Source organism: Drosophila nasuta, chromosome X (genome assembly GCF_023558535.2).
Source record: "Drosophila nasuta strain 15112-1781.00 chromosome X, ASM2355853v1, whole genome shotgun sequence".
Classification (NCBI taxonomy): Eukaryota; Metazoa; Arthropoda; class Insecta; order Diptera; family Drosophilidae; genus Drosophila; species Drosophila nasuta.
In genome coordinates, this window is record NC_083459.1 from 3,833,209 (window position 1) to 3,856,650 (window position 23,442).

General features: G+C 37.1%; 1 protein-coding gene across 2 annotated transcripts; it reads right to left on the minus strand.

Annotated features, from left to right (window-relative positions):
* Positions 1 to 190: 190 nt before the first annotated feature.
* On the minus strand, positions 191 to 23,021 carry LOC132796275 (tumor necrosis factor receptor superfamily member wengen). Of its 2 annotated transcripts, none has more exons than XM_060807383.1 (5): positions 22,281 to 23,021; positions 12,296 to 12,966; positions 11,984 to 12,218; positions 2,273 to 2,461; positions 191 to 1,645 (listed from the first exon to the last, which is right to left on the minus strand). In XM_060807383.1, the coding sequence occupies exons 2-5, from the start codon at positions 12,962 to 12,964 to the stop codon at positions 1,527 to 1,529; spliced, it is 1,212 nt and encodes a 403-aa protein (XP_060663366.1). In that variant the 5' UTR covers positions 12,965 to 12,966; positions 22,281 to 23,021; the 3' UTR covers positions 191 to 1,526. The 2 variants fall into 2 exon arrangements, with proteins under 2 accessions (XP_060663366.1, XP_060663365.1); XM_060807382.1 differs by having other exon boundaries at positions 12,296 to 12,969.
* Between the last annotated feature and the right edge of the window lie 421 nt (positions 23,022 to 23,442).

The window sequence follows — 23,442 nt, forward strand, 5'->3', positions numbered from 1 at the left end:
ATCCCCTTACCCTTTTCCCTTCCCCACATCTATTTCTCTCCCGGGCAGGAAATCAATTGAAAGCCTTCAATTCACACATTGTATATGCTGCAAGGAAAAATAGAATTAATATACACAAAAAGCAGAAAAGGAAAGAAAAACAATTGAGATTTGAAATTAAGTTGAAACAAGTGAATTAATTCATAAAACTTTTTATTGTTGCACACTTATAGCACTTAAAACATAAACATTTTACTCTTTTTTTGTTCTCTTTCTTTCATTCATTTCTTGAACTGAACATTTTACATTTTTATTTCGATTTTCTCGTTCTCTCTCTCTCTCTCTCTTTCTCTCTATTTCTCTATACATTGTCGTTATTTGTTTTTGTTAATGTTTATTAATTCGCTTGCGATTCAATTGCAGTTGTTATTATTATTATTATTATTATTACTGTTTTCTGTTTGTGAAATATTTAATATTTTGTAGCATATTGAATATTTTTCGCAATTGCTTTTCGCGCCAAGAAGAAATAGTTAATAATTACAAATAATTAAAAAAAATTATGCGTAAACGAAGCGATCGTTAAATAATTAATTAAAATATTTATAGAGTACTCTTAATATTGGGTATCGTTAGATACATTTTTCTTCTTTAATTGTTATATAGTGTTTTTAATCGTATATGTGCATTTTGGGTGTGTATGGTATGTGTTTTTTTTTCATTTAGTTTTCTTTATTTTTTCTCGATGAAACGATTTTTATATATGTGTGTGTGTGAGTGTTTTTTTTTTCTTCTGATATACAATATGCCCGCCCGACTATATAATAACGATATAGTTTGCTGATATGCTGCCGATATTGCCTGGTTCCACTTGGTGCCACTTCTCTTCTTCATCTTCATCCTCTCTTCATCTTCGTCGTTCGTCGCTCGCCTTAATATTTACATTAAGTAGAAATTTGTTAATCATATTTTGGGGATTCTCCAAATTTTTAGTTTTATTATTATTATTATAATGCCCATTCATGCAACTCTCCCTTTCACTTTCTTCACACACATTAAAAAAAAAAACAAAAAAAAATCACTTATCTTCGTTTCTTTATAAGTAAGTATATACAAAAAACGATCTGCCAATTTCGTATTTAGAATTAGAATTAAAAAAAGTGTTGCGATCAATGTGGCAAACAAAAAACAATTTGCGTGGCAAATGTGAATTGAATTGCCACAATCGAAGAGCAACGCAATTTATATTAATTGCTTTGCATTTTGCATTTACAAACAAGTCAACATAACATTTAAATTATATTTAATTATTAGACGAAACATTTATATGCATATATGTATGTGTGTGTGTGTGTATGTGTGTAGTCGATAATCGTCGTCGTATTGAGTGTTTGATCCTCAGATTTGCTCTCCAGTTGCTTTTCTAGTTGCAGCTTCTTTGTACAAATGTTTGTTGTGTGCGTGTTTGAGTGTGTGGGTGTGTGTGTGTGTGTGCTTCTCCATCTCTACTCGCAGTTAAGTAGTTTACGCAAAACGAAACAGATCCCTCAGCCCTTGAAGTTTGGCATCAACCCAATGCCAACAGCGTTGTTCTCCTCGATGTAAACGTTGCCCGGCTGCAAAGTCTTCAGTATGCGACGCTCCTGATGCTTGGCATGCTTCTTCACTATAACGTAGGAGAGAGAAGAGAGAAGAGAGAGAGAGAGGAAGGTGAGTTATGCTTTTTGTGTACTTTAAGCTGCAGGCCACAAGCGACGCTGTCAAAACGGAGTGACAGTCGTAGGCCCCACATAATATTTAAAATTCTGAACGTTCGCGTTCTCATTTGCATTTGCCATGGAATCAATTGCGATCGCATTGCGATGCCTTTTGGATGTTCACTGTTTGCTGTTCGTTGTTGAATCTTCAATATGTTTGCTGTTGGCTTCTGAATGCTGAATGTTCAATGTTGAATATGGGCCCATTAAACGGCTATTGTCGCCGCCAAGAGGCCGCCGCCCACGGGCTCAATGGTCAATTTAAATGCAAATTAGCAAACGCCTTGGCCAAATACCATAAAAAAAAACAGCAGCAGCAGCAGTAAAAAGAAAAACAATAACGTACAATGCTAAAGCAACGACATCGCACAAAGAGAAAGAGAAAGAAAGAAATCTTTCTTTCGTTATCCCGCAGCGATGACGCTGTGCAACATTTGCTTGCCCCACCCCCGCAGCGACACGTAGCAAGAAGTATGACCAATCGATCGATCGTTCGTTTGTTCGATCTCAAGTGGCTTGACCTTTGACACACTTACCAGGCAACAGCACATGTTGTGGCTGAAAGATGCCCGACTGCGCTGCCGACGCCGCAGCCGACGCCGCCGTCACTGCCGAGGCGGGCAGACCACGAAGCGCATCCGCATTGCCTATGAAGAAGGTGCCACCGTCCAGGCTCTGCACCTCCGCCAGCTTGGCCATCAGCTTCGTGGACAACTCTTCCACATCTGTAAGCAAAACAACAAGAAAATTTTCAATTAAAAATGCCAAAAAATGTCAGAAAAGTACTTAAGAACATATGGAAACTGTTTTCGAATGAATATAAACTGAAACTGAAAAGTGAATCACTATTTGGTGACTGAGACTTGTGATATGTAGATTAACTTGTTCTAAGAATATTCTTTTAATCAAACTTTTAATCGTTGTTTCAAAACTAATACTTTTAATGGAAGAAAACAATGAGCAAATTGTCAATCAAAAATGTATGAAATCGAAATGAAATACTAAAATACTTAAGAACATATGGAAATTGTTTTCAAATGAGTAAAAAATGAATAGTGAATCACTAAAATGTAGATTAACTTGTTCTAAGAATGCTCTATTACTCAATCAATTAATCGATGTTTTAAGAATAATATATGTAATGAAAGAGAATAACAAGAAAAGTGTCAATTTCAAATGTGTAAAGTGAATATGAAATATAATACTAAAATACTTAAGAACATATGGAAATTGTTTTCGAATAATTTTCCTATACTAAAGACCAATAACTGGATGATGGCTGAGACTTTCCAATATACTGAATTTATAAACCGCAAGGTATATTGGTTTAGTACTAAACTCAAAATACAACATATAGTACAAATTACAGCAAATTGTGAAGCGAAGCTACTTAGAATAAATAGCTACATTAAATCATTTGCTGATAGCTGAGTCAAATTAAATTCTTCTTAGAATGGGAATATGGCGATAGAATTAATTGTTCTCAGAATATGCTTTTAATCAATCCAACAATCTTTAAATTCAGACTAGAATTGTTTATTCAATGATTAAGTTTCGCTCAGAATAGTAGTTAAACTATTTATAATAGTTGATTAAGCAATCAAATAAACGTTTTTTTAAACTACTTTTACAATATTAAATTTTTGAAAAATTTCTAGCAAAATAATACAACATTTTTATTCCCACAATAAATTACAAAACTCGTAAAATAAAATGTAGTAAAAAAATGAAAGTTAATATTCAGTGCACAAACAGCGATCATTTTATATCTCTTCAATAGAGAAGATCGTAAATTCAATTCGAACGGCGATTTATGGTATTTATAACGGCACGGAAATAATTGAATTCAAATAGTTTTGCAGCAGATGAGACATTAAATCAGTTTGGCCATTAAAAAAACATTATCAATCAATGTAATGCAAGGTAAAAACGTATGAAAATAGATTCCCATTTCGATTCAAATGCGATATCGAGTGAACTGCAAGTACTATAGTACTATATATTTGCCACATAGTACATAAAATAATGTTATGGCCTTCATAAACACGTCTATAACGCGGCGAAAAATATTTATTATATTTTTATACATTTTGCTTTGTTTTGTTTTGTTTTCTTTTTATTTGCGCTGTCAGATTGGCACAGGAAATCGAAAGGGGGTCAGTTGGGGATTGGTTTTGGGGTCGGGATCGGGATCGGGGGCGGAGGAGCGCATTTCCGACTTGTAAACATGCTCGAGTGGGCGTTAACGCTGGCTGGGCGTGGCAGACACTAGACAGCAAACAGCAGCCAGTAGATAATTTATCATTTATTTTTAAACTGAAGTCAACAAAAAGCGCGAGAGAGAGAGAGAGAGAGAGAGAGAAAAACACGTCAAGAAAAACGAAGGAAAAAAATCAAAATGAAAATTAAGTTCCATTGCCCAACAGACGCGACGGTTGCGATCGGTTCTTTGCTTTTTATTATAAACAATCCCAGCGAATTTTCACACAACAACAACAAAAATGATGGCAGCAGCTACGTTGTACAAATTTGTGAGAAAAAGCAGAAGAAAAACGATGGAGAACGGGGAGAAGGGGAGAAGGGGCGATTATGGGAAAAACAAAACACAATTTTCGAAATTTGCGCAGTTCAATTAGTTTCAAAATGTTCAATGCGCCCAAAGATGAAAATCTAAGTACATGTGGATGAGACTCTTTCTCTATACACACATACACACACACACACGCACACAAAGGTGCCTTTGTATAGATGTATGTACGTATGTTTGTTTGGAACAGTTTGGAAATTTTTCCATGGAAATCGTATGCCAAGAAGATTCTAGCAAACTGATTAGTGAAAACAGCAAAAATACTGAAAGCAGCACAAAGATTCAACACACAAATGGAGCTCAACGGAATGGAAGTGGAGGGTAGAGAAAGGGGGGTGGGGCGGGGAATGTATCTACCGCAAGGCTGAAACAATTTTAACAGATCATGTGCTTCAAGTGATCTCTAAAACGAAACGCAATTGTGTGGAAAGATTCCCATGCGATCATATAAAGAAAATGAAAAGAAAAGAGAAAACCCATTCACTTTCCTTTACTCGATGTAATAACATTTTAGTGCATTTTGCATTCATTTGATCTTAATCGATACATGAAAAGTAAGTCCAAGATACAGAAGATGAAGCAACGCAGATAAATTAGCAGAAAGTAACAGCTACAGATAAAATATCTACAACGCACTTTCCGAACTCTTTGCATCTCTTTTCTAATAACATAGCTGACTAAGTATGCAATTTCTTTTGAGGGTTTGTTTGTATTTTCTACATGAAGGTTGAGTGCTTAAGATGCTCTTACATTTCTCGAAATTTGGCTATACTTATAAAAGCTATTTTTCAACGAGCTATGAGATACCCGTTACCCATTTAAAGGGTAACAAAAATACCGAAAATATACCATAAATATACTATAATATACTGATTTGGTATATTGACATAGTACAGCAGGGCAAAATATACCAGATTGTCAGCCAAAACAACTGAGATCCGATTGCAGTAGGCGATTCTACAATTTCTTCTACAATTTTTATCTGATCAAAAATATATATAATCTTTATAGTGTCGGAGATGCCTCCTTCTGCTACATTTTCTACATTTCCTGTAGGCAAAAAGTTATAAAACCATTAGAGGGTATAAAAATGCCTCTAAGGAAAAATAAAAAAATTGTTAAGCTTTTCTCAAAGTTGACTTAATAATTCAATTTCTTTCAAGGATTTGGTTATATTGAATGCAGAGAGTTTACATTGTGAATATATTATTAAATATAATATATATATTTTTTGAAAATTTCTATATTGCTTTTACTATTTTGTTATTACTTTTCACAAACCTGGAGCCCCGATAAACTTTCGACTTCTTTTCAATACATTTTATTTTCTCTATCTGCAACTCTTTTCTTTTTAGTTTTCTGGCTTTCTTCTATATCTGGACTTAAAGTGAAGTTTAGCGTTATTTGCATGCTTTATCTGTCGGTTGCTTCTGGTTAAGTTGCCTTGCCACATCTCTTCCTCCGTCCACTGTTTGTGGCACTCGCTGTGTCTCTGTGTGTCTACCCTTCTTGTTATATTTCTTTTTTTTTTCTTTCTTGGCAGTTTGGGGCATGTGCCACATTAAATATACGCGAAATTGCAAGTTTGTTTGCAATGCCACGCGACGGGGGCTTCCCCGCACAACTCTTGGTCACCTCCTTCTCTGCCTCCGAGTCCGTCTCCGTCTCCACCTTCGCATCCTCACATCACTCGTTGCTAAATAAAAGCAGGCGAAACTTATGCAGCTGCTATTTTTGGAGAAGCCGTAAAAAGGCTGGCAGAGAGGGAAGAGATCCCCTTTGTAACATTTCTGCGAGTGGCGCAGATCTGTTGCATTTGCTTAGCTGCCACGACGACGAGGCAAATTTATCGCAGTTGCCTGCAACACGCATATTTCCAAGTTGAAGAAAGCCATAAGCGCGTGCCAAACAGAGGAAAATGCGCAAGGCAAAAGGGAAATGCGCTGCAGATGGGGCAATTGTCAATTGAGCGCTTGAATACGCCCCAGTCACACCTTTTCACTGCCTATGTGTGTGTGTGTGTGTGTAGCAGCAACAACTTCCTGTACAACATCAGCAGCAACAGCAGCAGCTGGTCCAATATTTAATCATCAACTATGGGTTGAAAAATCGAAAATCGAATTCGCCAACTATTTATAGACGGTGGCGGAAGCCATGTGTCGTACATGCTACAGCGTGTGGCGTGTGGCGTGTGGCATGTGGCATGCCCCCGTAACCAAGCAGCAGCAATTGCTGCTCGATTTTCCATAAGAGTTGACACTGTTTTTCCGCTTTTCATCACGGGGTTGTGATCTAGTTTCTTTGGTTGGGAAACTGTTACATAAAACGCTGCATCATCAACACTTTGTGGCACCACAGCACTCGCACTCGCAGTCGCCGTCGCCGTCGCTGCTTGCCACTTCCTGCCCTTCGTTCGTTCCTTCGTTTGTTTTATTGCATTTCGTTGGGTTGTGTGACATGATTTCGGAATTTCATTACATGCCCACGGAAGTGATTCCAAACGCTGCGGTCTGCAAACATCCGCTTGTCCTTGAGCTAGACACGTTGCATGCCACAGCAGACACACACACACTCACACACACGCTTACAGCGAGACACTGATTGAGAGAGTCTCTTCCGTTGCACGTGTCGCGTTTACCTGGACAAAAGAGCTGCTTCCGGACCCGAGGATTTTTTTTGTGTTAGCTCGCATCTCTCGCATTGCTGATCGACCTCGCTTCCTCCCCTCCCCTTGCCATGCCTCGTTTGTGGCAAGTGGCAAGAGGCAAGTGTTGTTGCAGCGGCGTTGTCTGCCTGTCCCATTTCTCATGTTGGCTTCTCTATTTTCATTTCGTTGGCGGGTCTTCACATAAATTCTTCACACTGGACATGGGGCTCTTCTCTCTCTCTCACTTTTTCACTGATCGCTGCGTGGGACGACAATGCTGCCAACGTCGCTGTCGCTGTCGCTGTCAACGTCAACGTCGACGCCGCTGTCGACGTCGACACGCGTTGAATTATGATTACAAGGAAAACAACACGGGAACCTATCAAAGCAACGCATAAATTTCAACACACAGACAACAGCCACACAGTTCTCTCTTCCCTCTTCCCTCTTCCTCCTATCTCCTCCTCCCTCTGTGCAACGTTGTGTCGTGGGTGGAAAGGCGCGAAAAGCGCGTGGAAAATGCACACACGCTGTTAACCAATGTTGTTGTTATTATTATTTTTCCTCGCCTTCAGTTATTGCTGTTGCGCCTTAAACAACATGGGGCAACCAAAATAGAAAGAGATTAGATTAGACGAGCTGAGAATCAATTGAATCCCGTTGAAATCTCAAAGCTTTTGACAGCAAAAACTTAAACTGCATAAGCTATCGATGATAAATCATTCTCGATTGTCTTATTTTCATTGAAAATTAAAATCAGTTTTTGAAATATTCGAATAAATAAACTGAAATTGTAATTAATGAAGAATGATTTGAAATTGAAATGAAATTGAGTATTCAGAAATGCTTTACAAATCAGCAGAGAGAAGAAAATCCAATTTGAAATGTGATTGCAAAACTTGATTTAAGATTTTTTCGATCTTAAAAAAATAACAACTTAAAAAAAGTTTATTACGTTGAAAAAATATACTAGTAAAATCAAGATTTTTATGCTTAATTTGCATCTAATGATTAAAAACAGTTTTTTTTTTAATATTTAAATCTTGTTTCGAGAATATTTTATTTTAGATTGAAAGAAAAGATTGGGAATCTTGAATTGAGAATAAAATATAATACTTTAGAATGTAACACTGTAACACTATAGAATTGAATTCTCAGATATTACTATTTAAATGTAAAGTAAATATTTTGGAATATATTAATCTTGGTTATAAGAATATTATAAAAGATATTTCACTAAAGAATTAATGTAGTAAATTGTCATAATTTGACTGAATTAATGAAGAATGATTTGAAATTTAGAGCTCAAAAAATCTTTTACAAAGCAACAGCTTAATTTAATAAATTTCTGAAATATTTTAACTGCTTGGATTTGCAGATATTAAAATTGAAATACTAAATAAATATTTTCAAATATTTTTACTATAATTCGTAATTTTCCTTAACACGTTGTAATAGCATTAAGGCACTTAAAAAAATTCTCATAAAACGCAACAAATGCATTTAATTCAATGATTTCTGAAATATATTTCAAGTCTTTAAATTGCACGTTTGTCGATCATAAATAAACACAGTTTGGGGAGCTACTAGAAAGGTTTTTCGTTGTGGGGAAAATTCTATAAAATGTGATGTGCCAGCCCACTTTATGAAGTCGCTGGATCGTAAAACGTGTAAATAAATCCGTCAGAAGCGAACTTCAATCGATGGAAAAGTCAAAAGCAAAGTGTGTTGAGGGGGGAATGGAGACACTAAAGATTGAAAGTTGTGTGCGGCCGCGTTGCATGCCTCATTTAAGTTGCGTCTTTCTTATATGCTGCTTTATATTATGACATTTAAGGGGGCTCTACATATGGCTCTCTCTCTCTCTCTCTACCTCTCCCTCTCTCTCTCTTGCTCTATGTGAATGCTTAATGTTTTGTGCCGTCTTGGGAATGATTCCAATTGCTTTGGCAGCAAGCAAAACATCCAAGCAGTATCATTGTCAAGGACAGCAGCATATGTCGCTTCATCTCCCTCTTGAAAAAGATATTTCAAAAGATATTCTTGGGATACGAGTATCTGCCAAAATGTTTGAAACTCTCCAAGGTCGCGTTAAGTTTTCGTTGAATTTTTCGGCATTTATTCGAGGTATTTAGTTTAAATAGAAGTGGGATATCAAGGGACATTTGAAATATGTATATAAGCATTTGAGCTTGAAGAATTGTCATTACTTTATGATATGATATGAGTGTGAGGCTTTCCCTTAAATGTGTTGTTATGGTACTTTATTGTTGTACTAGTTCAACTACTTAATAAAACTAAAATCTAAATTTATGATTTATTTATTTTTGTGGCTTGAAATCAAATTTGCATTTAAATGATATTCTTAATTTCAACTGATTTTCATACCAATTGAATCGCAATTTGAAGTGTAAAATATTCAGCGTATGTTGTAAGCGATTTAGATGATTTATTTTTGGTATTGATGCCATAAAAGTTTTGCCTGATTTTAGCCACCTAACAAGTGAATCGAGCCTTTTTTGCTGCTTTGCTTGCGGTTGCTTTATGGAGCGCATGTTGCGGTCAGATTGAACATGAACGGCAAACGTAAATGAAAAAAATAACAACTTGCGAAAAATATTAATAAGAATAACAACGTGTTGTTGTTGTTGGTGTTGTTGCTAAATCCAGCGATGTATGCAAAACGCGTCGAGATTGTCAGGCGACAAGTCGACGTCACGGACGCACATGCGCCAAATATTTGGACGTTTCGTTCTACTTTGGCGCAGGCGCAGCTCATGTTGGGCCACCTCATTGATATGCAGCTGATGAGCAGAGAGAGAGAGAGAGAGAGAGAGAGAGAGAGAGAGAGAGATGCCATTCATTGGAAATCTTTGACTTTGGCGCAAAAAGGGACGCGCGTCTTTTGCCTCGAAGGAGTTTCTGTCTTTCGGGTAAAATGCAATAAGATGCCGCTGGCGATTGTCGGAGCTCCCATACATCAAAGTGTCGTGTTCTTGGCCCGTCCGTCGGGCCTTATAAATATGTACGAGTCGTCCAGGCCAATGCCATGCCACTGCATGCCACGTTTTAGGGCCCCTTGCTGCAGGTTGTTCAGCTCTCAGCTTTCTACGAGAAATCAAATAACACGCCACCAACATGCCGGGCATGCTAAGCAGCCAAGCAACCAAGCGACTGATACTGCAACCTTTGGCAATGCAACGCGCTGCTGCAACGTGCCACGCATTCAAAGAAGCAGCAACAGCAGCAACAACAGCAGCTGCTTGGCGACGGGTTAAAGGTGCCTTCATGTCGAGGCCATGGTCGAGGCGTGTGAAAGTCGAAACTATCGCCCCAGTTAGGAGCTTTAACCACTTCAACACTGCCACCGCATTACTCGCTGTGAGAACGCAGCCACCGACAGCTGATGAATTTTTTTACTCTTTCCGGCCCGTCTTTGAATATGTTATTCCTAGAGTTTATTGGTCGAGTTCGATACTCGTTCGATTGTCAATAACTACCCACACAATTATTATTTAATCTCATCTTCAGACGATTTTAAATGAGTCCACTTAAATTTAAATAGTACTCTGGGGGGATCACAGCCAAATCCAACTATAAACGAATTCAGGTGTTGCAGAATCGGATACTACGAAACATAACAGACTGTCCCTGGTTCGTGCGTGGCACAACGCTTCATAGAGACTTGAAGCTACATACTGTGGAAGAGCAGATTGGGAGACACACAAGCCGCTATAGCGATAAACTTAGAAGACACCGCAGCCTACTGGCCAGGAAGTTACTTCCAGCGAGACCATTAAGGCGTCTTAAACGGCAAGGCTTTGCCAAAACAATTATGTGCCAATAACGCTGATACATATGTATGTAATCCTCATATTTGTGTTGAGGTTTGGTTTATTTTTATATATTTGATACTCCTGTGATGTTAAGGTACTTTAAATTTGCTGTACAGATTCTTCACTTAATAAAATGAAAACCGAAAAAACTCTGTTTAAAGTTACGTCATACCTTTTGTTCGATTTAATGCAGTGGTTATTAGGAAAAAGCCTGTACACTCTGCTGTGTACAGATTTCAGCCGCCTAGCTCTTACTTTTTAATTTCCTATAATACAGTTAGTGAAACTGTCAGTATAACAAAATTTGCATTACATTTTGATTTAAACTTAGTTTTGATCGATTTTCTAATTGCAGCTTTATTGCACGATGCAATTGCCTAAATTGTGTTGTATTAAAATTGCAGCCTCCCAGCTTTTACTTTTTGAACTCTGATAATAAAGTTAGTGAATCTGTCAGTATATTGATTTAAACTTAGTTTTGATCGCTTTTCTTATTGCAGCCTTATTGCACGCTGAAATTGCCTAAATTGTGTTGTATTAAAAATTGCAGCCTCCTAGCTCTTACTTTTTGAACTCTGATAATAATGTTAGTAAATCTGTCAGTATTTTGATTTAAACTTAGTTTTGATCGCTTTTCTTATTGTAGTCTAACTATGCTGTCGCTAACTATGCTGTCTACAAATTTCAGCCGCCTAGCTCTTACTTTTTAATTTCCTATAATACAGTTTGTGAAACTGTCAGTATAGCAAAATTTGCATTATATTTTTATTTAAGCTTAGCTTTGATAGCTTTTATAATTGTAATCTTATTGCACGCTGAAATTGCCTAAGCTGTGTTGTGTTAAAATTGCAGCCTCCTAGCTTTTACTTTTTGAACTCTGATAATAAAGTTAGTGAATCTGTCAGTATATTGATTTAAACTTATTGTGGATTGCTTCTCTTATTGTAGCCTTATTACACAATGAAATTACGCTAACTATGCTGTGTAACAAATTTTAGCCTCCTAGCTCTTACTTTTTGAACTGTACTTTGATAGTTTAAATAGTAAATCAGTCAGTCAGGTAAATGAGAATATTTATGTGACTATTTTGAAGACCTGGCACAAAATTGTATATCTAATCTTGTGATATCTTGTGATTTTAATTCAATATTCATTAGTAATAAAGTATGGAACTCACCTTGATCCAGACGACGCTCCATGCGACGCCATTGGCGCATGTGATGGATGAGAATGCAGGCGGCGACCGAGAAGAAGAGCAGACAGGCGAGCACCGCTATGAAGAGGGCAGCGGTCTGCCAGTCGAGCGGTAAAGCGGCGGCAGCCTCCTCATGCAGCTGCTGCAGCTGTTCGTGCGACAAATGCTGCAGCGGCGATGCCTGATCGAAATGCTCATACTCCGATGACTTTCGGCGCTGTAAAAGCGAAAGAGACGACAGAGAGATTAATCGGAATATTGGCTTGAGGAGAAAGAGTTGCAATTGAGACGCACCTCTTTCCAGTTGCGCTCCGTCTTGGCGAGCACAACCCAATCGAGTTTCAGGTCGTAGATGGAACCACAAACGGTATCGATGTGCAGCTGGCAGGGACGCAATGGAATCATCTCGCCCTGGCAGCTGGTGCATGGCGTGCACCTATCATGCTGCTGATCCCACCAATGTTGTGGCGCACAAGGCGAAGCGGGCAACATGAATGTCGCTCCACTTGAAGCGGCAACAATTGAGTTGCTGTTGTCGCTATTATTGTTGCTGTTGCTATTGCTATTGCTGTTGCTGTTGCTGTTGCTGTTGGTGGTGATGGCGCCCGTCTCAGATGCGGAAGCGCACAAGGAACATGTTGTGGTTAGAAGCAGCAGCGTCAAATAGGCGCCAGTTCTGCTCAGATTTGGGTAACTATATCTCCTAGACGTTGTTGTTGTTGTTTCTGCTGTTGTTGTTCTTCTTGTTCTAGCTCGCGTTGTGGTTGCTGTTGTGCTGCTGTTGCTGCTGCTGCTGCGCTGCCGCCTTCGACGACGTTTGTGAAAATTTGTTGTTCTTGTTGTTCTATTCATTATGGCTAATGTTAAGTTGTTGCTGTTGCTGTTGCTGATGTTGTTGCTACTTCTACTCGTTGTTTTGTTCGTTCTTGTTACTGTTGTTGCTGCTGCTGCGCCTGGCTGCATTGCTGCTGCAAAGAAGCAAAAGAATCATATAAATGAATTAAACATAAAGTAAAATATACTTAAAACGAACTAAATGCATAAAAACAAGAATGCATTTAATAATTAGAAATCTATAATACAAAATGTATGTCAAAGTATTAAAACAATAATACAACTTTAAACATAACAAGTAAGAAAGCTACAATCGTAGAATTAATTTTAAAATATCCCAAAAAAATACTGAATATATACCAAATGCTATATTTGGTATATTGATATTGTACTTCTAACAAAATAGAGTGCCAAATATACCAGATTGTCAGCCAAGGCAACTAAAATCCAAAATTCATTCAAATGAATTGAACAAAAAACGTATTCAATACATAAAAAGAGCTGTGCATTAAATAAATAAAAGGTTTAAAAAAAAACGTTCGTGAAGTAAATAAAAAAAAGAGAAAACTAGTTTCAAATTTATTTGACTATTTAACTCAATTAATATTTACCAATGTATGTATTTATAGGTTGTCCATATATAAACTAAGTTTACTCTTTTTTTTTGCGAATTCTTGCGCTTTTCATTTGGCATTTTCCCAGGCGCAGCTTTTCGAGTTTTTTCACACATTCATCATGGAAATCTCTAGGGAATCTCGGCGCTTGTGTTTCTCAGTTTCATTGAAATAGAGTTTCAAACTAATGGAAAATGGCAGCACAGCGGGCAGCGACAAGCTCAACGAGCTACCAGAGAGCGAGTGGGAGAGAGAGAGAGCGGGAGAGGGAGAGAGAGAGAGAGAGGGAGAGTGAAAAGCGAATGCATTATCGCCCATAAAAACGCGCGCAAAGGCAAACTAATAAACCGACAGACCGGCAGCCAATGATGTTCATAATGATGATAATGCGACGCCATCATCATCATCATTACGATGATCATCATCATTAACTAACAGCCACAGCAGCAGCAGCAGCAGCAGCATGATCATAAATGCGTACAGTTTGCAATCAACTTTAATGTCAACGGGGTGCTTAGACAATTCGCACACTCCCCAATCTCTCCTCTCTCTTCCTCTCAAGCACTCCCACTCTCTCTCTCTCTCCGCTATCCGCTCTCTCTCTCTCTTGACTCTGCTCGGTTCATTGCTTCGACTGCAGTCGCGATTCCTTTGCAACAACAACGAAACTATTATAAATGGCATACAATTATTATTTATGCAGCGACTGTCAGTCAATGGAGTAAGCATAAGAGAGCAGGAGGGTGAAGGGGGAAGAGGAAGAGGAGCTATAGCTTCATAGCTTCACTTCCGTTGTTCGCTGGGTAAGGCCAAGGGAAGCTAATCAAACCCAAGCACACCTCGTTAAAAGGCGCAACTCTGAAGAGTTCAAACTCAAGTCTGACTTTTGCATTTAGCAATCGAATGGCAATCGAAGAAATGAGCCAACATAAATAGATGGCAAAGTTCCTATATGTAAAAATATATAAATAGAAATTCAAGAACTTCTTATCAATAAGATTTAGAAATGAGGAAAATCAAATTCCAAGACTGAATAGATTTAGCAATCGAATGACATATTTTCAGCAATGAATTGCTGAAATGAATCAACAGAAATTTCAAATCAAAAAATGCTTCTCAAAGTTGATACAGAAATGTAAAAATAGAAATTCAAGAACTTATAAAATGATATTTTCAAAATATGAATTTATTAAAAAAACATTAAATTCGGAAAATATATTAAATTCATCTTCGCGATTTGTGCTTAAATTGAATATTACTAAATTTTAAACTAATTTTAAAATCGATATTATTATAGAAGCTGACTTAACATCAAAATGTTGTTTATATTATTCACATGCAAATGTATTATAGATTTCAAAACTATGCCATTATCAGAGAAACTAATGAAAAGTGACTGCATGAAACCCGCAGCGAAATAGAAAAAAAAACAAAAATTGGGATAGGGAAGAGCGAATTTTATGGGCGGTGGTTAAGCGGGCTTATGCTTGGGGTTTGGGGTTTGGGCTTTGGGTTTAGCAACCACACATCGAGCAATGACAGCAGCAACAACAACAGCAACATTGAGACGAAAGCATAAAACGAAGCGAAACAAAACGAAACGAAACGACACGAATATAATGGAAACAGCAACAGGAAGAAGATATATTTAATTAAAATCAACCATTACTCGCCGCTTGGCCACCGGCACCGTAAACCGAACCGAAGCAACCGAAGCAACCGACAAGCGACCAGCGACAAGTTGTGGACAGTGCTCATTGATCAGTGAGGGGGGCCGCGGGGCGAGGGAGGGAGAAGAGGAAGCAGAGGGAATAGGGAAGCGCGCTCACTTGCAAAGGGTCATGAGTATGCAGATACTTTTGTAGTTATGCGAGCTTATGCTGTGGATAACAAGTGAAAAGAGTGAGACAGAGTGATGAAGATAAAAAGAGAGAGGAAGAGAGAGAGAGAGAGAGAGAGAGGGGGCAACGATCGATCGAGATAATAAAGTGCTGCAAAAACAAATCAATCAATTGAATGAAAAGGCGACTGCAGATCGCCGCGGCAAAGTGATCAAAGTGGAACCGAAGTGTTGCTTGGGGAGAGGGACGGGGGAGGGGGGATGGGGGGATGGGATCAGGGGCATTGCCTCATTAGGTGCACTTTTGAACCAACCAGCTCAACAAATTCAATTTCAAATGAATTTCATATCGGAAATTGACCTGTAAAAGGCATTGGCACTTCCTATCCGCCTCAAATCGATTCACTACAATTGTATCTTCACTACAAGTATCTGTTTGTTTGGCCCTAATCCGCAGTCGGCTGCCACGCCCAGCGACTATTAAAAACGCATTTCAAACGTTAATTGAATGATGATTAACTTATACCGTCAAGTGGTTCCGGTCTACGTTTGTTTTGTTATCTCTTTCTATCTTTCTATCGATGTGTGTTCAACAAATGGCCAGAAATGTATCTATAAGATAGAAGTCGTATCTATTTGCCTCGCTTTGATGTTTGACCAACTTAACAAATGCGCCAATTTGCGTCGTCTTCATTATTTATTGGCCCCGCGCCATGCCTCTCATCCGCTCTCCCTCTCTTTCTCTCATTCTTTCTCCTTTCTGTCAGTTGGTCAATCAGCCGCCATGTCGCAACAATTAACAGCAGAAATATCAAAAACATAGCAAACATAAATCACATCTGTCGGCGTCCCACTTGACGTGACTTTATCTCCGATTTCTATAAATCCACAAAACAAAAACAATCTTCCACTTAACGTGGCGAAGCGAAGAATCCAAATCTTGAAATTCAAGCACTTATAATGATAGCTGATAATGTAAGACATTTATATTTTTTTGTTAGAAATGATGATATAATTAAACATGAAATTAAGCACAAATATTTGTAAAAAAGATATTAATATTAAGATACAAATTATGACAAGAATTTAATTCAATAAAATTGCCAATATAAACATATTCTTAACCATTTTCTTTCGATAAGATTATGCTATGATTTTTTATTTGTTATAGTGAAGTATTTGAATAATACTAGAGATATTCGAAGCACATTATATTATTGGAAAAATATGCTGAACCAAAAAAAAATATAATTTTCTTTAACAGTAAAATATTTCTATAATACTCAAGATATTCTAAATATATTATTATTAAATCAAATAATTATGCACCAATAATTATATCATATTTTCTTTAAAGTCAAATATTTCGATTATGTTAAATACATATATGATCAATAAATACTTTTATTCTGATAACAAGTAATTATATAGTAATATATATAAATTATATCTTTAGTATGATGCCTTAGTTGCATTATCTGACAATCTGGTTTATTTTGTACTATTATGAATATTTTTAATATAATATCAATATCAATATACCGAATATAGCCTTTGATATATGTTTTTAATACTTTGTCGTATATTAATTTGGTATACTTTAAGTATAATACCGCGCTGTTTTGCTTTTATTCAAAATGGCAAACGGGTTTCTCACAGTAGAGCACTCTCGACTGTAGCTTTCGTACTTGTTTGTACTAAAATATTTCCAACTTTAGTATATCTTTTTGTTTGCTTCATACATTATACACATAATTGCATATATTAATTTCTTGCCACTTTCATGTTCTTATTTGGTGCTGGCAACAAGCCTAACTACTTAGCAATGTCCCTGACCTGGCACTAGTCTCACTATCTCTCTCTCTCTTTTTCTCTCTCTAGATGTGGCAGTCTCTTGCAAATTGCTCCTGATCTTGGCCAGCAAATTCAAAGTGAATAATCAGCAACAGCAAGAAGAAGAAACAACAACGACAACAGGAATAAGTATAAAATCAAGTGTAGCATATTTTTAGCGCACTGACTGATCTAGCAAGACTCCCCAAATATCCCAAATATAGATATCTGAAGGTGAGGAGGAGAGGTGATAGGCATAGGCCTAGGCTGGCGACAACTGCAGAGACATTGAGGCAGCAACAGCAGCCACAGCAACAACAACAACAACAACAAGTGATGAGGCATTGTGTGTGTGTGCTGAGATTATTATGTCAGCAACATGTATCTATAAGATACATTTTGGTGCGTCTGAGGCGTGCTGCGCCTTGTCGCTGTCGTTGTCGTTGTCTTTGTTGCTGCTGCTGTTGCTGTTGTTGTCGTTGCCGCTGTCGTTGTTGTTATCGCTCTTGTCTGACAACTGACAGCGACAGCAATTTAAATCATGTTGCATTTTCAGTTCGCTGCTAATTGAAACTGAAACAGCGTACCAGTCCTCAAAATGGGTCACTCAGCCTGAGCCTGCCTAGCAGACAGACAGACAGACGGACGGACAGACGGACGGACGGACGCAGAAACGGACAGCCAAAGTGGCGGCCTGCCTTTGCTCTCTTAACTGGACCTCAGATGCAAATGCATTACAGAGTGCAACAAATGAAATTGCATTATCTATTCCATATACTATATATATATACAGATATCGTGTATGCTCACATCTGGCGAATATATGACTCGAGGTGCCATTTTATTTGTAGAATACCGAACAAAATGATTGGAAATCGATCAAAAATAAATGAATATTAAATAAACATTATGTAGATGGCAAATTCGAAATTTTAACTTTTTTCCTTAGTAAAATCTTTGCCAGCAGCTGCATCGATAAAGACAAATCAATAAGATTGAATTTTGCAAGTGGCAGCCTTGAAAACAAACGGTCAAGTACACCATTCATCCAGCCGTCCAGCCGTCCATCTGTCCATACATCCATCACATTCCTCAAAGAGCATTTCCACAAATACTCGAACACTCGAACAACAACAGTGGGGAAAGGCGAAAGCTTTTATTTTGTTGTTGTTTTGGGCTGACTGTGGGCATCTGTTCGATGCCACGAAGTCGTTGTTGAGAAATGTATTTTTAAAAACAATTGCGCAAAACTTAATGCAAAAATACCATGAGAATTCGTATTGGAATTCTTTTTTTGGTTCTTTCGTTGGGCGGATTTAAATTTGGACAACAATTTTGAAGAACATCGAAACAGCAGCAAACCAAACAAAAAAAAAAATAAGAGAGGAGGCGGAATTTCTCCTTGTAGCAACGACAGCAAAAAGAAAAACACAAAAAAAAAGTAAAAAAAAGAGCAACAGACCGCGCTCGTCAGTGGCATTTATTAAAATGTCAACTGAATGCTCACAGCATTTTTTATGATTGTTTTTGTTGTTTATTAGTATTACTTGGCGCTTTTTTTTTGCTTTTGTTTTTTGTGTTTGCTGTTGTTGTTGTTTCTCTTCTCATTGTTGTGTAAATTCCAAACGCGACAAACCATTAAAACGTTTCCATGAGCAAACAGCAACGATTTAATGAAACGCGCCATGAGCAACAGCAACAGCAGCAACAGCAACAAGAACAACGCTGACTGATCAGCGGCATTTCAACAACAATTTAGTAGAATTGTTTAGAGCTTTTCAGTTAGCTTGTCTAAATATCTCTGTCTCTCTCTTTCTCTGTTTGCGTGTATGGAGTGTGTGTGTGTGTGTGTGTGTGTGCATCTTGAAGTGTGCTTGCGAAATCGTAGTGTAAAAAACAAGTAAGAAAGCTGCAGTCGAGTGTGCTCGACTTTGAGATACCTGCTACAAATTGTGAATAAAAGCAAAACAGTGCGGTATCAATTTAAAATATATCCCAAAAATACCTAAAGTTATATTTGGTATACTGATATAGTTTTCAGTTCAAAATATAACATAGAGTTTAAAATATAGCAGATTAATACACTGGCAAAATACTAAAAATATACCATGGCATATATTTGGTATATTGATATATTGATGCGATCGAAATAAACCATAAAGTGCAGAATATACTAAATTGATGTACCATAAAAATACTTGGTATAAATATTTGGTATACTGATATAGTTTTCAGTTCAAAATATACCATAGAGTTTAAAATATAGCAGATTAATATACTGGCAAAAATACTAAAAATATACCATATATATATATTGATATATTGACGCGATCGAAATATACCATACTAAGTGCAGAATATACTAAGTTGATGTACCATAAAAATACTAAAAGATAACCCGAATGTTATATTTATATGTTTATATATGTAGTACTACATTCAAGATATACTATAGAGTGCAAAATATACCAAATTGTCCGTAAATGCAACTTAGACCAGACGTTTTTTTCCATACAAAACTATTTCTTAAATTTCTAAGACGGACATGACTATATTGTATCGGGTGTTGATGCTGATCAAGAATGTATTATATATACTTTATAGGATCGGAGATGCCTCCTTCTACCTGTTACATATATTTCATAATACCCCTATATTTTATAATACCCTTTTACACTATGGGTAACTGGTATAAAAATAAAACAAATAATGCAATAATCAAACAAAGATACACAGTAATCTTTAAAGTGTCGCCATATGGCAATTTGACAGTTTTTTTCTGCTTAAGCCTTGTGGCAAAGAATTTGAATGAAACTTGCAAAACACATTGAAATGAAATATTAGAGTCAAAAATATTAAATGCAATAATAATGATTTAAACGAAAAATTGGATTAATAAGAAACCCAACTTAATAATTAGCAAAAGCTAAGCAAAAATTCATGAGCTGAAAATATTGTTTTCTATAGTAAAAGTGATGGTGCATATGTTATATATTATACAATTATTAAGTATAGAGTATTCACATAAATAGGAATTTATAAACTGGCTAATATGTGTAATTCCGCGCAACTATTTGCAAATGTATTTCTAGTTTTTTTTTTAACAGATGTTTTTTTTTACTTTATTTTCTGCGGAATACCGCGAATGCCAATTCTCTATATAACAACTGTTTGAATAGCTTTTGTTTGTATAAAACAAACATAAAAAACAGAAATTCCCCATAGAAATTGCAAATCATTTATCAAAAATTGCGAATCAGTAAAGATAAATAAGTCAAACTGCGTTGGCCGTGAAGGCACGACTAACAGATGACCTGTAAATTGGGGAAATGAGATAAAACTTTAGAAGCTGCTGATCGACAATCAAAAAAAAAAGTGCAAAGAAAACAACTTTTTGGGTAAAGTTGCAAATGGGAATGCGTAAAAGCCAAAAGTCCAGGGTATAAAATAAATGAGTGCGGCGAACGCTGCGCAAATCTCTGGCCAAAACAAACAACAGATCGGAACAGTACATATAAGGAGAGGTGTGATGTTAGTATATGTGTGTGTGTGTGTGTGTGTGTGTTTTTTTTGGCACATTTTTGACAAATGCCAAATGGCAGTCGATCGATTGGCGATTGTTGTTTTGGCCAAGACACGTGTACAATTAATGTCTGTCTAAAAGAAACAAATGCAGATACAGCTAGAATAAGAGATGAAGATACATATGAATACAGCAGATACTTCTATATTCTATACGTATACAACAACAAATACTTTTACAGATACAGATACAGATACAGATACAGCTACAGTTAAGAGCGAAAGGCAGCAGATTCGAGATTCGAGGGCAAGCAACTTATTTTTACACTAGAGGAGACAGACAGACAGATTTTTGACATTTCGAAATGGAGGGGAATCTCATTATGTAAGCAAATGTAATGGCAAACGCGCGAGTTCAATGTATTTCTCTATTTATTTATGGATGGCAACCGGTTGCAGCAGCATCAACAGCATCAACAGCAGCAGCAGGAGTAACAAGTGCCGCTTGGAAGTTGCAACTCGCGACTCGCCGCTGCAGTGTTTACCCTTTGGCCCTTTTTTTTCCTTCCGTTCTCTGCAGCGTTCTTTTGTGGCATGTGTGCACGGTTAATATACGAAATGGGAATGGAAATGGGAATGGGAGAGCATATCCATTAGTTGTGTGTATGTAGATGTGTGTGTGTGTGCCCCCTAATGTCAGTCCATCATGGCATCAGCTTGTCAGTTTGTCAGTTTGCCAGTCAGTTTGGTACGAGTTGTGTTAGTCAGTTTAGCTCTGTGTTGTTCGGCTCGGGGACTCTGTTGGGGTTTCTCATTCAGTTTCAGTTTGTGATTCTGATTCTGATTCTGGTTCTGATTGTGATTGTGATTCTGATTCCGATTTCAATTCTCATTTTGGTTTTGTGCATTTTGTGTTTTGTTTTTGTGTGAGTATATTTCTTGCTGTTGCTGTTGCTGTTGTTGTGTGTGTTCTCCTCCTCGCTGAGCTTTAACTGCTGGCACAGAGGGCTGCCACTGTTTCTACACTCGATTTATATTTTTTATCATTTGATTTAATTTAATTCCATTCCATTTCGGCTGCAGACCCAGCCCCAGCCCCAGCCACAATCGCAGCCGCAGCCTCAGGCCGATGCCTCCGCTCGTTTCTCCCGCTGTTTTTTGCCTGTGATCAACAACAACAACAAAAAAAAAAATGAAAATAATAAAAAACATACACACTAAAGCGAGACCGGCAATGAGACATCAGAGTGAGAGAGAGTCAAAGAGAAAGAGCGAGAGAGACGAGCAGCAGCATCGTCATTATCATCAGCATCATCGTGATGATCGCGAAATGCAAACTGACAAACTGGCGGGCTGCTTCCGAAACCGGGCATAACCATAACCATAACCATAACCGTAGCAAGCTTATGAGTACGATCCACGGTCCACGATCCGCAAGCCGCAATCCGCAAAACCGCGATCCACGATCGCGACGTCTGTCCGGTACGGTCCGGTCTGTCATCTGTTGTCTGTAGTCGCTGTTATGCATGCTTCTATAGTAATATATGATCATGATCTGCCGACTACCCTACTAAATACTACATACATATGCTATATACTATATATATATATACTACTATATATGAACATCACTCACTTTGTTTTTGTTGTTTTTTGTCGTGTTTTCCTTGATTTGTCGCTCGTTTATCTTATTTTGATTATGTTATTTCTTGTTTCTTTTTTTTTTTTGTTTGCGTTGATTTCTTAATTGCTTGTTTCGTACATCCCTTTAGCTCTCGTTGCTCGCATCAATCAAACAATCGATCAATCACACTCAAAACAATCGATCAGTAATTTAGCACTCACAATGTGTTGCATTTGCATTTCGTTTCGACACTTTTCCTTTTTGGCTTCTATTATTATTATTACTCTTTTTCTCTCTCTTGATTTTTTTACGAATTTTATTTGATGTAGTGCATCCACAACAAAAAAAATATATATTTGAGAACTTATAGCACTCGCGACTCACACTAATCTAACGCATTCACATTCGATGTAGAACTACTCGTATATAATCGTATATATATCTGTATTTGTATATATGGCAATGGCATCGTTTCAAGTGCCGTCGCCTTTTTTCCACATGCGTGTTTTGTTATGATTTATTTTTTACTTTTTGTACAACATATTTGACCAAACAAACAAAAAATTATAAAAAATCAAAAAAAAAAATATTTGTAATTTGTAAATTTTTCGGATTAGTTAAAATACAAAATATTAAATACGCTTCTTTTTTTATGCTAATATTGTAGTTGTAGTGTATTTGTATTTGAGAACCACTTTGAGACGATCGACGATCGCAGCGATGATCCGCAGCTCGTCGCGTGCGTGGAGAGACTGAGGCATGCAACGCCAGCGATGCTCGTGTTTAAGCGACGCTGTTCACCGCACGACAGTGTTGCCCACGCTGGAAATTTTCCGCTAGAACTAGCCTTTTATTTTAGCCGCTAATAGTGGGCTATATTTTCACCTTCACTTCTTTGAGCCGTTTATTGCAATGTAAGTTATTATAATAAATTAAATTACAATAAACGGCTTTTGATTTTCTTTTTTTACAACAAAATTCTTTTACATATATTTTAGTTAGACAAAAATATTTGTTATAATTGCGGAATTTCAAGTAAAGATTTGATTAAAATATTAAATAATTATATGACCTGTACTTCAGAAACTAAAAATACTAATTCGTTCATCTTGTATGTTTATATTTTCCAACATTTATTGTTTTTAATTTATAAATTTAATTCTGGTATGTAATT